This window comes from Myripristis murdjan, chromosome 15 (genome assembly GCF_902150065.1).
Source record: "Myripristis murdjan chromosome 15, fMyrMur1.1, whole genome shotgun sequence".
NCBI lineage: Eukaryota > Metazoa > Chordata > Actinopteri > Holocentriformes > Holocentridae > Myripristis > Myripristis murdjan.
In genome coordinates this window covers 1,971,505-1,991,748 of record NC_043994.1, presented here as the reverse complement: position 1 = coordinate 1,991,748, position 20,244 = coordinate 1,971,505, and the positions used below count along the sequence as shown (strand labels likewise).

At 42.0% G+C, this 20,244-nt stretch overlaps 1 protein-coding gene across 4 annotated transcripts in view; it reads left to right on the top strand.

The window, feature by feature from the left end:
- The first annotated feature begins 3,747 nt into the window (after positions 1–3,747).
- ltbp1 (latent transforming growth factor beta binding protein 1) overlaps positions 3,748–20,244 on the top strand; it is a 174,226-nt gene continuing 157,729 nt past the window's right edge. For all 4 annotated transcript variants that reach the window (XM_030070903.1, XM_030070901.1, XM_030070902.1 and 1 more), the window contains exons 1-2: positions 3,748–4,438; positions 8,250–8,320. In XM_030070903.1, the coding sequence (XP_029926763.1) occupies positions 4,056–4,438; positions 8,250–8,320 (454 nt within the window). In that variant the 5' untranslated portion in view covers positions 3,748–4,055. The remainder of the gene's footprint in view (positions 4,439–8,249; positions 8,321–20,244) is intronic.

Below are 20,244 nucleotides of genomic sequence, written 5' to 3'. Positions count from 1 at the left end.
CAACCGTTTGGTTGAGGCTGCTAGTTGATGCAAAACCAAACATTGTTAGTTATTCCTAATGTCCAGGACTCTGAAAAAGTAGCCATGTCTTTTCCAGACCTCGCTCTGTTACAATTAGCAGTACGACCACCACCACTGCTGCTATTATTACCACTACTACTGCTGCTGCTGTTACTACTACTGCTGCTACCTCGTCCTCTGCTAAAAACCAAAATAAAATGAGCTGTCCTCCTCATCTAAGCCGGATGTCCTTTCCTGTCACTATCCTGAGACTCTTGTTTCCTGGGCAGATGGACACTTTGGTCCTATATGAATGCTATCTCTGTCCCAATGACCCAGATACAGGATGACTGAATAGAGAATTGCATCTCTGTCCAACTATTTAACATTGCATCATCGGTGATGATTATAGCTTACATCCTGAATGCAGCCCCCACTTAGAGCCTTGCCATGTCCTTCCCACAAATTTGGTAAATATCTAGCACCCTCCACCCTCCGAGCCCTTTCCAGAGAGTGCTGTTACATAGTCACTGGATCCTGGACATCACCATCCTTCCTGGGACAAATCAGAGCAGTGTCCTCTGAGCCCCCACCACCAAACTGCTAACCCCAAACAAGCACTTTTCCATGCCTGGACACACACACACATCTCTTGGAGGAGCTCTCTCTCTCCTACCCCCAAGCATTCTGGAGGGAAAATTCTTGTGGTTTGGTGCTTTTTTGCTTTCTATAAATAAGAGTTTAGATTGTGTCATTGCTGTATCCACCCACCCACTGCTTATCCCAGCGGAGGCCGTGGGGGTTTTCAGGAAACAATTACGAGCTGCACCTCTCAAGAGAAACAGATGTCACAGGACACAACATTGCTATCATTTTTCCTAAAGCACACAAGTACTGATTCAACAGTTTCATATTGTTTTTGGCTGTGGGGATGAAATGAGGACATCTATGAAGTATCTGTACCCAATCATGTGGGGCGACTAGGAGGTCCCCAGCAAGTTTGATTTCACAGTTATTCCACTTGCAAGTTACTTCAGAGTGGGAGTGTTTCATTGAATGCTTATGTCAGTTCTCTCTGTCATCATTTATGAGGACACATGAAATATTAACCCCTCACTTTTCCATTTCCTTCACCAGAAAAGGTTCAGAAATGAGACGGTCCAATTCTGACTCATTTCATGTGGCACAAGAGTTCAACACTGCTGCTGTCCACCTTACTGAGACAAGCATTAAAGGACTGTCCCAGTGATTTAGTATGTTTAACCTAATATCTACAAAATGTATAATAACATTTTTGCTAGTCTTTTCCAAAACCAAGTGGTTGTATTTTTGACATCTGATATCATTTTCCTTCCCTTTAATCCAGCTACCAGTTTCAGTTCATTCCACTACGATATGAAAATGAACTTTCAGAGACTTCCAACTTTCTTCACACTAGTATTCACCATAATAAAGTCGTCTACATTAGTTTTCCTAAAGGCAGCAGCACTGTTGGGTTTTGATGACTTGAAATTGGATTGAAACGGTCCCTCTGCCAGAAAATAGTCCCAAGGGAAACATTTGCTTTCCACAGCCAATTATTAGAGTTTTGTCTTATCATAATGTGGACTGGTGACGTAATGTGGTAGAAAAAGAAGGGCACCCCCAAAGCTGAACCAGCCCCTCAGCTAGCCTACACAAGCAAATGATACAATGTTTCAATAGCAGAACAAAAGGTCCAACCCGCCCCACTCCTAGGATCAAGGTGAGCCACATACCTGTTTGTCGACCTTTGCACAATCCTACATTGGTGGTCTGCCACACTCTTTTCACATGATGGCTTGTACAGGGCCTGCCAGCAGTCTCTCAGGGGAAAAGTCTGGACCAAAACATCTGGCCCAACTTGACATCGTCATCCCTCCCAGAGAACTTGTGTGACCCTTTCACACTAGTGGGAAAAAGAGTCTTTTTCCCAACCTTGTCCAACTTTCCCAACTCCGGGGTTGCAAAAGATAAGATTCCACCTTCCTCCTGCCAGCCCTCAACAGCAGGAGCAGACCCGAATGGGAAAAGCATATTCCCATTCATCACTCCACTGGTTGTACAGGAAACTGTTCTCCACAAACACTCTGTTGCAGCTTGGCAGGAACCCACCGACCTCTCTTTTGATCCTGTGCAGAGTCCCTGCTGATTCTATCTGAGCCAACTCACCCAGTGTCTCAGCTGATGTGCTGGTGGTCCTCAGCAGCAGGCCTAACTCCACACAGCCTGACACAGGTTTTCACGCAGGTGAGGCGACATCAGGGACCTTGACAGTAGCAGCCCACTGAAGAGCAGAACTTCCTCAGAAAGCTACAGGCCCAGTCATCTGTCAAGTAGCTATGGGAACCTGCCACGCCTGCAACACGGACCTGTAGGAGGCTGGAACGCCCAGCAGGTCCACCTCCCCCACTTTCAACAGGAAAAGCTGCCTGTCATAGCAGAGACCTTTTGCACTTCACCAATAGCACAAGAAACGCCCACAGAGACTTAAAAAAAAAAAAAAAGCCACTTCTAAGTACAAGAAATGCCCACTCCCCTGAGGTTAAGGCTGGGGCCCGTGATGGGAGTGGGTGTGTCTTGTAGCACTGCAGACTACAACTGGAACCTTCTGTGTAAACTCGCCCAAAAAACATAACACGCATCCTGGGTTTTTTCACTGTTGATCTGAGCCAACACAGACACAGTGTTACAAATAAAAAAATTTAAAAAAAACAGCATGCTAAAGATCCTGTAAGAGAGAGAGAGAGAGAGAGCAGCGGAGGTCGAGCGAGTTCACAGTGAATACAGTGAGGGAGCAGCATAGCGACCCGGGAAGAGAGAGAGAGAGAGAGAGACAGCAACGGCAGTCAAGTGAGATCACAGTGACCAATGTGAGGAAGCAGCACCCTGGAAGAGAGAGAGAGGGAGAGAGAGAGAGAGAGAGAGAGAGAGAGAGAGAGAGAGAGAGAGAGAGAGAGAGAGCAGCAGTGGCCGAGCGAGCTCACAGTGAATGAAAAGAGTGAGCAGAGGTAACCAAACCACAACTACAAGAGGTTCTTCATCATACATTCATAACTGTGCACAGAAATTTCAGGGTTACACACCCAGTAGTATACACAGTTAGCTGCAGACAGACAGACACACACACACACACACACACACACACACACACAAAAGACCACACACAAGGTCTCTTCCAGGGTGTTGCCTGATGGAGATAAAATTCAATGCAATAGTTGAACTTGCTGGCAAAGACATAGGTCTACAGATAGACATATATTTTAAAGTATCTCAATATATTTAGATTGCACACATGTACACTGTGAAGTTTGTACTGGAGAGTCCTTGTAGTGCAGCTCCGCTCTGAGGAGGCTCTCAGTCCTGCTCAGACCCAGAGTCAGCTCGTCTGAAGCGGAGCAGCCTGTGCTGGAGAGTGAGGGCTGCTGGGGCTGCAGCCTGTGATACGGCTCTCCTGACACCTTCCCCACCCACCCCCAAGAAAAACCCTCAGCAAACTTTTTTGGGGGTAGTGTGTAGCCCCCCCCTCCCCTCCTGACGTCATGTCTGGAGGCTGGCTGTTCAGTCTGACACTTAAACTCCGCTTCACCTCTAACAGCAAAACTTTACTTGAGTTTTCAATCTCATCTGACCGCGGACCAAGTCAAGGATCGCTCCCAGGACCCGCAGCAGCCCGGACCCCCTCACTGCCCCGCTCCAAGGAGACATACAACGGTGCTGTGGCCAGTTAGACACCCTAGGACCATTTTCACATGCCCTGTTTTATTTTTAACTTCCCCAAGTCAAGCCTTCGTTTTTGTTGGATATTTGTCTATTCCCATGCCGGGTTGGAAGTCGATGCCTAGAGGAATATGCGCAGGGCTAGAGAAGTTTTTCCTTTGAAGTGACAGGAGTTGTTCTTTTACACCGAGCCGAAACAAACCTGAACCTCTGTGTGTGTGTCTTTTTTTTTTTTTTTTTTTTTTTTAAAGGAATTTCCCTTCCCAAACTTTCCCTTCTTTTCTTATTCTTTTCCCCCTAGCGGATTCGGTGTGGACATGGCTTGGATTAGATGGAACCTCTTACTTTCCATAGGTTTATTCGTTTCTCCGGTATTTGTGTCCGCGGAGCAGCAGAGCCAGAGCAGCTTCAGGAGACTGTATGTGCTGCAGCCCGGACCGGGACCAGGACAGGGTCTGGCCGGGGCCGACGGGGTGCGCGTCAGCTCCATCTCGTCGCGTCCCGGCGCGGCGGGGCAGCCTCACTCATACAACGTGGAGCTCACCGCCAGCTTCGGCGGCCAGATCCGGACCCGCAGAATGGGAAACCAAGCGAATCCAATCCCGCAGTTTGCTCAGCATCAGTCGGTCGTCCGGCACAGCAGCAGCAGCCAGACCGGACACCCGCAGAACCAGCAGAGCCAGCAGATGAAACTGACTGGGTAAGAAAGTTCACAGTCAGTCAGATAATCCATCCTGTCTCTGCCCTCTGCCTGACAGGACCCACTCTGAGGGACACTCACTATAAGCTGTAGCTACACTCTACATCTAATTTTCTACATCAAAAATAGTTTCAGCATTTTTTAGTGACAACTGCTTGGAGTCCACGAGTTAAGAATCAACTGTTGACATCTCTCTCTCTCTCTCTCTCTCTCTCTCTCTCTCTCTCTCTCTCTCTCTCTCTCTCTCTCTCTGGTTACAACTATCCAAAGTGTTCAATTGACTCTGATGCTACATACAAAACTACCTAAATGACATCAGCTTGATACAGCTTACTACCATGCATACCATCTATCCATCTAGTTAGGTCATAAATGTTCCTGTCAGCCTTAAAGAGTGGTAAATAGGGCTGAATACCTCAATATCAATATTGGGATCATATTGTAGGGATAACTATTGGTGCTTTTGTAAGATAAATACGATAAAAAACGATTTTTGATAAACATTCATTAGTAATATGGCTATGATTATAGAACAGATAGAACAGTCTGATAAGTTCAGAAAATTGCATCCTTTTACTGTAGCTAATTCAGCCTTTAAAATCAGTATGCAATAACATGATATTCAAAATCTCAGATGATATCTGATGTCATATCATGATTACAATATAATATTGATATATTGCCCAGCCCCAGTGGTAAACTGCCTTCTTGCAGGCTTACCCTTCAGTGCATCCTTGGCTTCATCTCACAGAGAGCAGACAGTGTGAGCAGACAGTGCAGTGACTGTACACTTCTGTCAGGTCAAACCACATATTATGAGGCAGGGCCTCTCAGTACAGGGGCCCAGGGACACCCAGGGGTCCTTAAGGATGCTCAGGGCAGCAGTCCCAAGCCAGCCACATAAGAACAACTCACTTCAATTAGCAGAAGTTATAAAATATTCAGGGGGCTCTCGCTTCACACCAAGGCTAGAGGCAGTCTGTAATCTTTACCAGATGGAGGTGTGGGGCATCCCTGTCATGGACAAAGTTGAGGAGTTCAGTCAGAGCAGTTTGTAGTGCACAAAGCATCACAATACATGTGCTGCAACATTACATGAAGTGAGAACACAATGTCAAAATAGTAAAAAGTCTTGTTTCTTAATTTAGTAGCTAAAACTTAGTTTAAACTAAGGCCTAAATGAGCAACTATTAAGTTTTGCACCAAAGTAAATATGTATGTCAAAATGTTATTGAATTACAAGGTTTCGAAAATATGTAAATGAATGTCATTCATACTATTTGTTATACTTCCCTCTTCTAGTCTTCTGAATGTGCTGAAATTGTCAGCTGCATAGACGTTGGGATGATCTGACCTCAACGTTTTATAGTCTATTTTAATCCAAATATATTTTCCTTTGCTATAGCCAACTATTTGCAAATATGCCACTATTTGCAAACTTGTCCACATGCGTCAAATTTTCATCTTATCTTGTCTGTGATAACTAAGAAAACCAAATATATTAAAGTGAATGGGTTGAACTAGTCTCTGTCTGGTGTGACAGCATGACTCTGGCTCCTCAGTGAGTGGAGCTCTCTTGGTGATATGTGATGTGGGAGTACAATTCCACAGTAAACGTCAGCTCCTCTTAAAGCAAATTCCTCTTTCCAGAATGTTACCAGGTCATACAAGGCTTGAGGGGTGTGTGGTGGCGGGAAGTGTGTGTGTGTGTGTGTGTGTGTGTGTGTGTGTTCTTCTAATCCCATAGTTATGAACACCAAATGTTCTTGGAGTGAAAGATGAGGGAAATCCTTCAAAGTAAAGACAATTTTGCAGCCCATCATCTCAAAATACTAAACAGGAGACTGTTTAGTATTAGCATGCAGGTTTAGGATTATGATTAGAAGTTAGTCTAGGTTTAGCATTAAATTATGGTTGTAATGGTTATGGTTGTAACACCCCCTTATAGTGTTGTGCTTCTGCAGCTAGCAAAGTCATTGCCTTTCATAAAGCATGGAACTGATAATTGACTGCGTACAGCAAACGTTTCCCCAGCAGCTGTTTTCTGGCAGGACTGTTTCACTCCAGCCAATTTCAAGTCATCAAAACACAACAGTGCAGCAGCTTTTAGGAAAACTAATGTGGATGACTTTATTCTGGTGTCAGGAAAGTTTGAAGTGTCTGAAAGTTCATTTTCATATCAAAGTGGAATGAATGGAAAACAATGGCTGGATAAAATGGAAGAAAAAATTATCCTGGAGTTCTAAAACATGTTTTCTTTGGGAAAAGATGAACTGCAACATGAACTATGGACATTTTGTAGATATTAGACTAAACATGCCAAATCACTGGGATGGTCCATTAAGGGTCAAGGACAGGGGTCAGGGAATGAATGGAAAGTCCTCAAAACCATATAGCATAACAAAACAGTGTGTGTGTGTGTGTGTGTGTGTGTGTGTGTGTGTGTGTGTGTGTGTTGTGGTCATTTGGAAGCCTAACGGACATGTGCTGCCTTCATGTAAGCTCCAGTTTTTGAGTTTGGAAGTTGCAAATGCAACTTGTTCTATTCAAACCTTTTTTTGGTCAGAAAAAATATTAACTTTTTTGTAGCTGTTCTTTTATTTTAGAAATTAACGGATGGACACTGAGGTACTATACATGCCACAGCAGGACAAGAGGAGAGGAGAAAATGCTGATTGGACATTTAATTGACACTTTATCACTACAATCACCAGCCATCAGTTGATTGTGGTTTGGAATTTTAGAAGTGAAATGTGTCAGCTTTCACGGCGCTCCACCACATGCTTTCCTCAGTGCACACTTTGTACAAACCAGTGTGTTTAAAATCACACAAGGGAGTAATAGTTGTCAGACAGCATTTGAACTTTTATTCATCAGCGTCATGGGTCATGCTGAATCACTTTTGAATTTGGTTTTACTTTGCAAACGGAATCAATGTTGAAATGACAATGTGAGTTGAACATGGACTAACTTTGCTTTTTGCTCTGTGCTGTACGCCACTGGACACTCAAAATAATGTTAATAATAACAATGCTGACTCAAAAAAGGGGAGAATTTTACATTTTACACGTGTTTGAAGACATTATGTTAATTCAATGTACAGCTCATATTTTAATTTCAGTGTTGATTAATAATTAACATTGGTTCAGCTGTTACACCGTAAATGTTATTTCCATATTGAAACAATGTTTTTTTTTTTTTTATCTTCAGCTGACATTTTTTCAACCAAATTTAAATGTTAAAGGTCGGTTGGTGCCGGCGGGATTCATGCATCCACTTCATTTGATGGCTGCAAAATCTATTAGCCATTCTACTGTTAATTAATTAAAACACAAAAATTTGTCATCACTAAAAGTTACACAATGAGCAAAAACAGAAGCCACATTCATTCATATAAGATGCCAAACAGGAACATATAATAAAACAAGCAACATCATTTTCCATGCTCTACATCGTCTGAACATTCCTCTGCAACTGAGGTGTAATGGAAAATTACCACTTTTCCAGTCATATTTGCTACCGTGTGGGGTTGTTCAAGTGCAGCTCTGCTCATAATTACAGTGTTTCTGACAGCACTTGAAGGCAGCAACAAGAGGCAGAGGGAGAGTGAGTGAAAGAAAGTGTTATATCATCAACGGTTTGTTTCTGGGTCAGTGTGTGAGCATGAGCATGACTGTGCTATCAGTGTTTCTTTGTATTTGCTGGTGTTAGTGATCTCTGAGAATCTCTGTGTGTGTGTGTGTGTGTGTGTGTGTGTGTGTGTTTGACTGCCGGTCGTGTTTCATCCCCCTGTGCTATTTTGTATTTGCAGGGTGAATGTCTGTGGAGGGCAGTGCTGTCACGGATGGAGTAAAGCCCAGGGGTCACAGCGCTGCACCAAGCGTGAGTTTGCACTAAAATCCATACAACACAGCGCCGTTTCCACACTATGCACTTGTACAGTAACTCCATTACATGCACTTACACCCTGAATTCCAGCCAAAGAGCTCCAGGCATCCAACCACACTCTTTCCAGTGCTTGACAACAACTTTTTTCGGGTTTTTTTTCCCTTTGATAGGAGGGTTTAAATGTGGGTAGTGGGAAAGCTCTTTGTTCCTGTTCTTCATGCATTGGCACATGTATCGAAATCCTGTGTACAAATCAGTACTAACAGAATCATCTGCTCACTGGCCCCTGAATCACACCACCTGGAACCTGGAACCTCTATAAGACACATATAAAGGGGGGGACAAAATGCACACATTTACTGCTAGATATCTTGTCTTGCTGTCGCACCACATCCTGAACTTGACTGGATGTTGGACCTTGGCCTATAGCTCTTTGAGGTATGACGAAGATGGAAATCCGCGTCCCATAAAGATTAAGAAATGTTTAGATCTGCTGTTCCAGCTTCGTGTATGAGGGCATTATTATCTTGGAATATCTGAACATCATGAGGAAGCAGTATTTGCACCCTACAGTGTGCCCTGTCCTGTAAAATGGCCCCATATTCAGTGTCCATTATACCAGCCGATCATTCAGCCAGACCTAGTGACTCTCGGTAGATGGTGCTATACCAGTGCAGATCCGCTGCCAAGTTTACCAGCTGGCAGCAGACATTGTGACTTGAGGGCTTTCATTGTCCTCTCCCAAATGTAAACTTATTTGGGTGGAGTGAGACGGCTGAAAGACTCATCAGACCAGATTACTTTTTCCCACTGCCCAGGGGATCAGGTTTTGTGCTCTTTACATAAGGTTATGCATCTTCCCGGCTATAAATACCAACTTTGTGAGGCTTAGTACTGTCTCAGTTGGGACTGTGCTGCAGAGATATTAAAGGTATAGCTCACTTACTTTGAAAACTGTGATATTATTTCACTCACCCCTAGTTGTTTTATAGGACTGCAGTGCTTCTATCTTCCTCTCATTGTTACTGAGTGCTGGATACTGGCTGGATGCTCCACATGCTAACTGTTAGCCTCCTGCCACTGAGGTGGACTTCGCCCTGGCTAATATTCTTAAAAATAACTCCCCTCTATCACATGTTTCTTGTACTTTTCAGGCATCTGCCATCCACCGTAGTAACTGAGGACCAGCACAGAGAGCTCAGAACAAACATGAAAATAGTTCTCTTGTTGGCGGTGTTTTGTTATTTGTTTTTGAACATTATCAATTTTTTTTTGCCATTTCAGGCTATAAAGATTCTGCTACAAATCACCAAACTAGCTTTGTTTATGTAACCATTTGAATGAATTAAAGTTTTTTTTCAGAGTGTTAGCTGGGGGGAAGTCCACCTCAGTGGCAGGAGGCTAACAGTTAGCATTTGGAGCATCCAGCCAGTGTCCAACACCCAGTGACAATGAGCACGTTTACATGCACACCATATTCCTATATTATTCGTAATATCCTCAATATTCCAGTTGCGTACGAGTCATGCAAACATGTACCAAACCCGATTAAGGTCATATTCCGGTTGGAGAAAATTCCAAATAAGACCCCTGGCATATGCCTGGCATATGCATATGCCTGCAGTCTGCCTTCAGCTAATGAAAGACCTAAATATCATTGAGGACATCGATGGGAGAAAACATAGCGGCATCTTCTTCTTCTTCTGTATTTCCGGCAGACCAGATGGCTATAGGCATATTGCTGCCCCCTGCAGGTTGAGTGTTGCATTACATAAGACCATGGAATATGCCGAAACACGGGAATATGCCAAGTAACATGTAAACGGAATATTCCAGTTGCTGCAGCGCATATAAACACCTTATTCGGAAAATTACTGTAACCAGAATATTGACCCGAATGGGAATATGGTGTGCATGTAAACGTAGTCAATCAGAGGAAGATAGCACCACTTCTGTCCTACAGAACAGCTGGGGGGGGAAGTGAACTAATGTCATTTTTTTCAAAATAGGCGAAGTATCCCTTTAATTCAGTTTCGTAGTAGGTTTCGAGGCTATAGTTCTCTGTTAAGTGCCTGTCCATCCCTGTTTCTTCCACTTGTCATCGCTGTTCCTCTTCACCAGTGCAGTCTATCAGTTCAGTTTTTGTGACTCATGCTCCTGAAATTCAGGTGCCATTGTTTGGCATGTGTGGCTGCCTCATGCTATTATGAAGCTCACATGTTAAGGTACTGACGGTCAAAGCTCCTGATACTGCTAGTTGGCTTCAACTTAATATGACGTACTCATTCATATAGCTGGCTTTGTAATTGTGTTACTTCATTTTCCCCCCATTATTTTACATTAATTTGTCTACTCCTATAACACATACACAGTATAGTGCACATACAACATGTATCATGCACAGATTTTAAAAACCCACATCATGATCTGTGGGCAGTAATGGGTTATCTGTTGTGACAGAGTGTTAAACAGTGGTTTTCTGTGGTCACTTTATATAGAAATAAGGTGTATTGGGCTGACTTGGGATCTGCCAAGCTGGGGAACAATGACTGGACTGTCAGTGTTTTCCGTCCCTGCCTCTGCCGAGTCATGAAAAGATTATTATTATATAGGACCAACTGGCGATTGCATGGGTGTTAGGGTGAAAGAGAAACAGGGTTGGAATGGATTGTATCTCTTGGCCCAGACACATTGGCCAGATCACTTTCTTATTTGACCACAGGGCCTTACCAAATTGTTATATAAGAAGTAGACAGCTTTTCTACATCTCAGGGCCCAGTCTGGTGGATTTCTGACGGGTGAGACTGCTTATGTTCAGGCCCTGGGGAAGAAAAGAAGGAGTTTCTGAAGAATAGAAGGCCAGTTTCTGTGTTTTATAGATCCCACAGCATTTGGTTCTGTCATTGCTCGAACACTTGAATTTCACTAAAAGCATTGTGTTCTTAACAGTGTGGCATCAGTGTGTTCTTCTACATACTCCATTTATTTTGAAAGAAGACCGGTTGGCAAATGTGTCAAATAAAATTCATCTATATGCAGAAAGCACGAGCTACGTCAATGTAAAACATGCCCGGTGCAAGGCGTGTTCACTGACATCACAACAAAAGACGTCATCATGGCCACTGAGGTTAAGATTAGGGAAGGGGGGTGGGCTGGTGTGCCCTGATCTGCAGGATGATGCACACCTCTTGGTCTGATCACCATGTAGGTCATGTGATCTGGAGATTTCCATTAGATCTCACATTTAACAGGGAGAAGCTTTCACAATGGTAGTTCAGTCAATGTTCCCCTATTGGGGTGTCATAACAGTGATTTTAAATGTTTGGCCCATCTACTACAAGTTGTCCACATTTTACATTGCAACAAACCATTTTGCAAATCATGCCCCTGCATGACAACGATTTCAAAACATACAATCAAATGTATCCTGAAATATATAATCCATTAATTTTCAAATTTGAATTTTCGGTAAAAGTAGAAAGTAAAAGTAGATGCATCGTGTGAGAGAGGACATAAATCTCTACCACTTTGGAAAAAATGACATGTGTACTTCAAACTATGTGCCCATGAGGGTGATTTACGTTTTATTTTTTTGGATAATCTTCACCCCGGCTCCCCACTCTGTCAGTTAGAGCCCCACTCTAGCCGCTCAACGACTTCCACATACACACACATTGAAAACTGGCTTGAAAAAGGTGGGAAAAACTTTAAACTGTGATTTTATAAAAAACGGTAAGGTGTTTGAAAATACCCCTTACACCAAAAATAGTCCTGGTCAATGTCACCTTTTTAAAGTTTGATTCACGTTTCTGCGTGACCGCATGACTGAGATATGTGGCTTCAAAGTCCCCATTCATTTCCTATGGGATTTTCTGAAAACCTAAATCGCGATTTATGTTGCCATGGTAACTGCGATTGCAACCAAAATTTGCAGGCTAGGAGATCTGACCAAACCGCACATTTCGTACATTGACTGTGTCGAGGTATTCTCGACGGTGTAGAAGTACGGGCCTTGCGAAATTTGTGGCATTCATTGTGGATGGGACATTTGTGCAGTTGTTTGGGGGGATTTTTGTCGCCATGGTAACTCCACTAATATAGAGAAGTCATAGTACACCATTCCTGACTGAGACATACGTTTTCATAATAATAATGTCATAGGTTTTTTCGAAACTGTGGGCGGAGTAGCGAACCGAAATTTTATGGAAGAGGAAGTCGAAATAAGAAGATGAAGAATAAGAAACACGCAGGATAATGAAAAATAGTACAAAAATGCTATTTTTTTATTTTTTTTTCAGTTTTCAATGTGTGTGTATGTTGAAGTCGTTAAGCGGCTAGAGTGGGGCTCTAACTAATTTCAAGTCCTCAAAACACAACAGCGCTGCTGCTTTTAGGAAAACTAATGTGAGTGACCTTAATACAGTGACGGAATACTGATATGCAAAATGTTTGAAGTCTCTGAATGTTCATTTTCATATCATAGTGGAATGAATGGAAACCAATGGCTGGATGAAAGGGAAGAAAAATGATATTGGAGAACAGAAATGCAAAGAACGTACATTTTGTATTTATTATCCTAAAAATGCAAAATCAATTAGCTCTCTGGAGCTCTGCCTGGCTTTTGCAGTGGCACTGGGCCAGATTCTCAAGCTTCATTCTCCACACCACTGAAGTTATGTGTAAGCGGAAAGTACCAGCCCTCCTGCACCTTTTCCAGACAAACTCACATAGACATAGCAGTATGATTTCCCATTCACGACTTGTGAATGTAAAGATCAAAGTGCCAGATGCGTCACGCAGTTTATGTACAGCTCTCCAATGACATCGGGCTTTAGATGCTATATCTTTGCACATACCTACTATATATATAAGAACAATTGCACCAGGGGGCACGTAGGCAGTTTATACCCCGGAATGCATCAGCATGTCCTGCTATGGCTTGTGAGGTACCCCCTTCATCTTTGTGGAAACGGGAAATTCTTTACCCTGGCAACAAGATCCCAGTGACCACACAACATGGAACAGTTGAGAAAAGTTTAGTGAGAGAACTTCCACTGATTTCAGTTCCTTGAAGTCCAGTTGCAGAGACAGACACAGACAGCTACTAGGCAGCATACAGTAACAAAGTTGGTGCCTGTGTGAGTGCACAGTTAGACCTTCGAGGCAGTGCATGGAGGGAGGTGGGCTATACCCAGAGAGGGAACTCCATGTCCCAAGACAGAAACGATTAAACCCCTAATGCAACTTCCAGTGTTTTACATTGGAAATGAAAACAGGTCTACCACTGCAAAACAAAAATGGATTGGGCGGGTTATACATGGACCAGGCACTTTCATAATCAATAATAACAAACAATGTTATTATTGCGGACCTAGGGATGCACATAGACTCACTGCCACTTTTAGTACCCCGTGGTATGTCTGTATTTAATATTTCTATAGTCATTTCTATAGTCATATAGTTAATTCAGTTGCTACTGAAAATATGCGCCAAAGATTACACCATGGGTGTAAGAAAAAATTCTAAGTGCAAAACGGTTTAGTAAGTAGTATAATAGTAAATCACCAGTGATGAATTTTCTTTCAGTAAAAGCATGGTAGAGATACTACAGTAATATTTTATCTCTAACTAAATAGTGGTAAATCGTCATATACATATGGTGCCAAACTACATTGTTGCTATGTATCTTATAGTTCGTACTTACAATGTAACATACGATGAAGGTTGTGAGGGTTTTTTTTGCCCAGGTTTCCAATGTGGTGCGGGGGTGTTTGTAACAGTACCATATCAGTGATTTTACATGTTTAATGTAATATCTACAAAATGTATATACCGAGTTGTCCCGAACGCAACACAAGATTTTCATCTGGAAGTTACATCAGAAAAAGTGAGGTCCTTATATCTATCCTATAGCTACGTATCATCCTATATCTATGTATCCAATATATACATGTCTAGTGCTTGAAAATGACAGCCATTTACATGACAGCAGGTGGCGACATGGCTCTAGTTAGGGTCAGCAGAGAAGATGACTTGTTCCACTGTTCCACTGGCTCCTCCTGTTGTTCCACTGGCTCCTCCTATGGGAGGAGCCAGTGGAACAAATGTGTAACAAATGTCACTAAATGCGTTTAGATTGAGCCTTTTGAAAGATGGAAAAATGTTCTGTAAATATCTCTGGGGCATTAGGTTCAAAACAGTTTCAAGAACTTTGTTTTTAGGAATTGTTACTGTGCCACTGTATCACATTCATGCTAGGTTTAGGTTTACACTGAATCTACACAGTCAGGCTTTGTTTACACTAAACTGGGTACATTTGAAATCACATCCTTCACTGCCCCTGTTTTGGCCTTCCCTCCATATTAACCTGGCAATCAGGAAAATTGGCCTTTTTGATAAAATTCTGGTGGAAACACTAAATATTTGTCCTATTGTGGACATAAAAATGGTCAAAATGAATATATTTTAACAGCAGCCAAAAATATTGATATCAGCCTACAGAAGGCCATATCAGTTCAACCCAAGTTGAGTTGTACCATGGGAGAGGGAACTCTTTATTTACATGGACATGGGAAATGCTGTGCAACATTTCCTTACAATGACAAGTAGTGGAAATTCCTCAGGTTCCTTCAGCCTTGATTTGTTTGTTTGATGTCAGTCACCCATATTCACATGCCAGATACTTAGTTGGAGGACAGGACTGCAACATAAGGGACAATGATATAGTGGTTATTGCAGGGCTGCACAATTTGGGGCCCGCGGGCCAATGGCCCACTGCCCTTGCCCTTTTTAATACTTTTAATTATTATTATTTTCCTGCTGCCAATGGAATATCTCTTTTATTTATTGTTGGACTTCCGCTCCTGACCACAAATTAACATTGTGTTACATTGGGGGTAGGGTAGCGCTGTTGAGCTCCCATCACCTCAAATCCGGCAGGAACACGATGACCAGAGAGTGAGAGGATGCTAGACTAGGATGCAACGTGGGAGGCAGTGGCACACCGATAAGAGAAAGTTTAAAAAATCCTTAATGTAGCCAGAGAGTCGCTGTTTTAAAAGAATATAATCATCGTCGGCACTACAAAACGCGGCGTTCCCAACAGCTCTCAAAATACACTGGAGAGGAGAGAAAGGTGAAGGCTGGGGACTTGCTATCAAAGTTAACCTCCAACTGAACAAGAGAATGGAAGTGAAGAGTTGCCACTCCGCTCTATTTTCACTGGCTAACAGCAGCACACTGGCTTAGCTTGTCTATTCATAGAAGAGGTATCACTTCGGCTTATTTTTCAATCTATGTTATCACATGCATACTACTGCTCATTCATTGGTAGCTGAATTGCTAGGTCTGTTTGATAAGTAATTTACATTTTTAAAATAATAATAATTTAACATATTGTTAAATTATTGCAGTGACCCTCCACCCCGATTCATTTTTGGCCCTCCACTGAGAAGAATTTGGGCACCCCTGGGTTATTGCATAATGAACAACTTGAACATCATTTTCAGTGGAATTAAAAATGTGTGTACATAATTCATATTTCTGTACTGAGAACTATGAATAAGAATAGCAGCAGCTGCTGCTGAGAATCTTTACTGAAGAAGATGTAATAGCCCTGAGTACACCACCTAGCCCTTGCCACACCAAATTGTTAACAAAAAAGTTTTAATAGGAATGAATTGTGTTTGTTATAAAGGGCAATAAATGGGTGCATTACTTTGTATTAAACAACAGAAAAAATACAGAGATTCAGACCTTTGGACTTGATGGTAGGTGGTTTATCTGAAAAGAAGAAAGGGGAGTATAGGGAAGTATCAGCTGGTCTTTGGCATTTGCACAAAGTCACAAAGTTAGGTGGAAGAAATACAAAATACAAAATACAAAAATAAAACATCTGTTACTAGTGTACAAATATCCACAATGCATAGACCTTAACTGCAATAAAATTAATGTGAAACAACATATAGGCAGCTCACACTAAATTGCAAACAGCAGTGGGCTCTTAAACTGAAATTCTGTCTGTTATGGAGGAATAAGGAGGAATAAGGTGAACTAGCTGAAATCAGCTGCTTCCTAACTAGCATTTTACTGAATTGTGCCTCCAGTTAAAATAACTGCTTTAAGCGTAACTGTTAAGAATCACTGGTATGGACCCTAGAAATTAAGATGATATAAAGATGATATAAATTAAAGCACTGCTCTATGTAGTTCTAGCAGAATCATATACTAATTAATGTGGATCAATAAAGGTTAACTCATACAGTATAGTATGATATGAATGAGGCACAGGGGAAAGTTCAGCTAATCTTTAGCATTGGACTGTTGTAGATAAGCCAAATGAATAATAGTTTGTATGTGAATAATACTTGAATTTTCCCCTTCAGTTCTCTTGGTTCTGAAACCACATTGAAAATAAGTCAATAAGTCACTCTGCACAAGTCATACCTTTCTCCAGTTCTCTATATTTTTGGCTCAACGTGACTTTCAGCATTGTCTCTGTAGTACTCCTCAGGATTCTTAATCTGTGGTCGCATTTTTTAGCACCTAGCCCCCCAATTCATTTTAACAGGAATGAATTGTGTTTGTCATGGCACTGCCCTACATGGCCCACACGAGCCTGTTAGCCTCCTTGCATAAAGTCCTCTTTCAGATTGTCAGTCACAGAACTTGGAAACCTCCCACCAACACAGGCTTTTTTTAATACCACCCTGCCCAGTGTTACTTGTGACAAGTTTAATCCTAGGTATTTTCCATGTTAAGTCACATATCATACATAACAAGGGCTTTTAGCATGGCTTAAGAGAACTTCAAAGAAACACGACTTACAGCAATGCCAGAGATGAGATTATTTTTGTTTTTTTAGTCTTTTTGTCAATTTTGTATTGTGAGGCTGTTCCTAGTGTTCCTTCCCAACTACCATAAGTAAGACAGGAATGCAGACAAACTTATTTTGGACCTTCAGCTCCTGGTGTAGAACATAGATGTCTGTGTGCATCTCTTTTCCTGGCATCCATGGTTACGGACGTGTGATTCAGCTACCCTAAACTCTTCTCGTTGTCCATAATGGACTGTGATTCAATAGAAATGATAAGGAGACATTCCAAGTATTCAGTCTCTTCCAGACTCTGTGGATGATGTCTGCAGATTATTAAATTCCAGGACAGAGTAGTGCTCTGTTGAATCCACCTAATGTGAACTCATCATGCCTATGTCTGGAAACAACGTGATTCTTTGTAGAATCACCCAATTTACTTGCCTGAAACAAAGTTATACATCTGTAGACAGTGGGATATAGTACTGTATGGACATCCATTACCTTTGAAGCTAATTACATATATAACAGTTGATACAGCACACCCTCTGGGAGCCATATTAGATGTCATATCAACTCTTAACAGTGGCTTTTCTAGTAAATTATTAGATAGCACATCTGAAATTTTGGTCAGAAGGTGGCACTAGGGTAAAGGTTGTGAGGTCACCAGAACTGAAAGGGTTCACGCTCTGTGGAGCATGAATGTGCTTACCAAATTTCATGGTAATCTACCCAATAGATTTCAAGGTATGTTCCCTTGAAGGAAGTGTTGATCGGACAAATGGATGGATAGACTGATGGACTTGATGGAACAACACAACTATCTTTAGGCCCCACTTACCAGCAGGGCACAAACAGTAGGTGGCACAGGCTGGGAGCACAAGAAATCTCACAGTTAAATCTCTCATTCTTAGGAGCTTTTGGTGTTCATTAGATCATCCGCTACTGGGTTAGGGTTAGGGTTAGGGTGAGTCTGACTGAGAAGTCTGGTGGAGATGTGTGCCCTGTGTCTGTAATCAGAAAAGGTGAACCTGGATAAGGAGTTGCTGGATTCCACAATGGGGACCTTCTGCAATGTAGGACTGGTCTGAATCTGGGGCAAGCTCGAGGAGGTGGACTGGGAGCTGGAGGTGCTGCAGGGAGAGGAGTACTTCATGACAGATGATGTGATTTGGTTTCCGCTGGCTGCAAGTGGCGCAGTTGGAGTAAGTTGGTGCTCTGGTCTTTGTTTGGCTGAATACTGGAGTTCCAAATCTCTGTGGATTTTATTTCATCATCGTCAACATAATCATCATTATCATCATTATTATCATCATGCTAAGGCTCAATCAACCATGCTTTAATAGACATTTTGGAAGAGCTATGGCGAGCACAATGTGGAATCACACACTTTGACAGTCTGCCCAGCTCCATTCTTCTCCTTCGCAGAATGTTTTTACCCAGAAAGTAGGCAGAGTTGCCAGACCAAACATGACAAAAAAAACAGTTCACTTTTCATTTTACAACACAGAGCGTATTTTTCATGAAGCTACTGTGTCTTGCTCAAAAAAGTGGTGCTTTAAACTTCACAATTAAAAGATTGTGACAATGATTTCAAAATTTCAGCTCTTGTGCCTTTTTGTCATTTTTTTTTTCCAAAGACGTCAGAGGATGCTGGAGGCAGCCAAGTAATGCTGACTGAGGATGAGAAGAGACTCATAAAAGTGTCTTTGTGCTCCTTCATCATTTAGCTTTAACTCATGTATGCTCAGAGGGATGAGTGCAACTCTTAAGAGGAAAAAGTTGCAGATTAAAACACATCTTGCTGGATACAGCAGATCCTTGTAAGGTAGTTAATTTAGCCCAATCTAATATACCTGTAATCTAATATACATCACCCTTTTTGCAAGTACTATTTCATGCATTTTGCTGTTAATTCCTGTATTACTGAAGTCTGTGAAAATTCTTTCAGATTCCCTCACGTTTGTGCCTTTCTTGTCAGAGGGATTCCTCTTCCCCATCTGAGGCCTCATATGCTGACCTCCTGCAGAAGTCTTTATTTTTTCATAGATTTCTTTGGTTCCACAAAGCCTCCACGTATGTGTTTAGTCTTTGGCTTTGCTCTCTTCTATGCATACATACTTTGCATTTCTCTGCCATGGCAGCTTCCTGCTTGTGCAAAAATCAGCACACTTTGCCATTTCTTTTCCAAAAGGAAAAGGTATTAAAATGAGAGCGTGCGAAGAGCACCGTAAATCTTATCAAGGAGATTCAGTCTCCAAGCCTGTAGACAATGACATTGTACCACCCAGGAAAACTGAGTGATGTTAGCTGCACCTGCAATGTGTGGTTAGCTCTTGATGGGGGAAAACATGGATGGCTGCCTCCATTGTTGCAGAACTCTTTCACAGGCCTTGTATCTGAAATAGTGGTTAAGTGGGGTGAGCATGGACTTCATCCAGACACAATGCCCAATGACAGGAATGTCTGAATTGACTTGACTCCCCTAGTGCCCTGTGAACTGAATTGTCAGCAGCTGAACGTTTACTGTGCCTCCCCATTCAGTTTATTGCAACTGCATTCAGCACAGAGCCCTCCTGTGTCAACGTTGCTGATGGACACAATAATGAGCTGTAATGGGCTTGGCCACCGGGCAATGAGAAACAAACCACTTGAGTCAGCAAGTCGCCAGGTGTTCTTCTGGCCATCCCACATAAAAACAAAGATTTGCCAGAGAGAGGGAGAGACAGAGCTAGAGGGAGAGTAGAAGAAAGAGAAGAAGAAGCAAAAGCTGCCAGGCAATCATTTCTCTCTTTTTTTCTTGTCAAACATTTCCATGCATAAATAGAATTTGAAAGCAAACATTCATGGTTATTAGGCACTATGAGTGTATTGTAGTTCTTTTTTTTTTTTTTTTTTTTTTTTACCACCCCACCAATGCCTTTTTTTATTTACCATTACATAACTTGATGGTAGTGTTACTGTCATTAATTGTTTTAGTCAAGACAGATCACTTTAATACAAAGTGGATATAGACTGCTTTTGTTACCAACTAGGATATTAAAGGCATAGTTCAAACATTTTGTAAAATGTGATATTATTTCATTTTTCATTTACATTTTTCAAA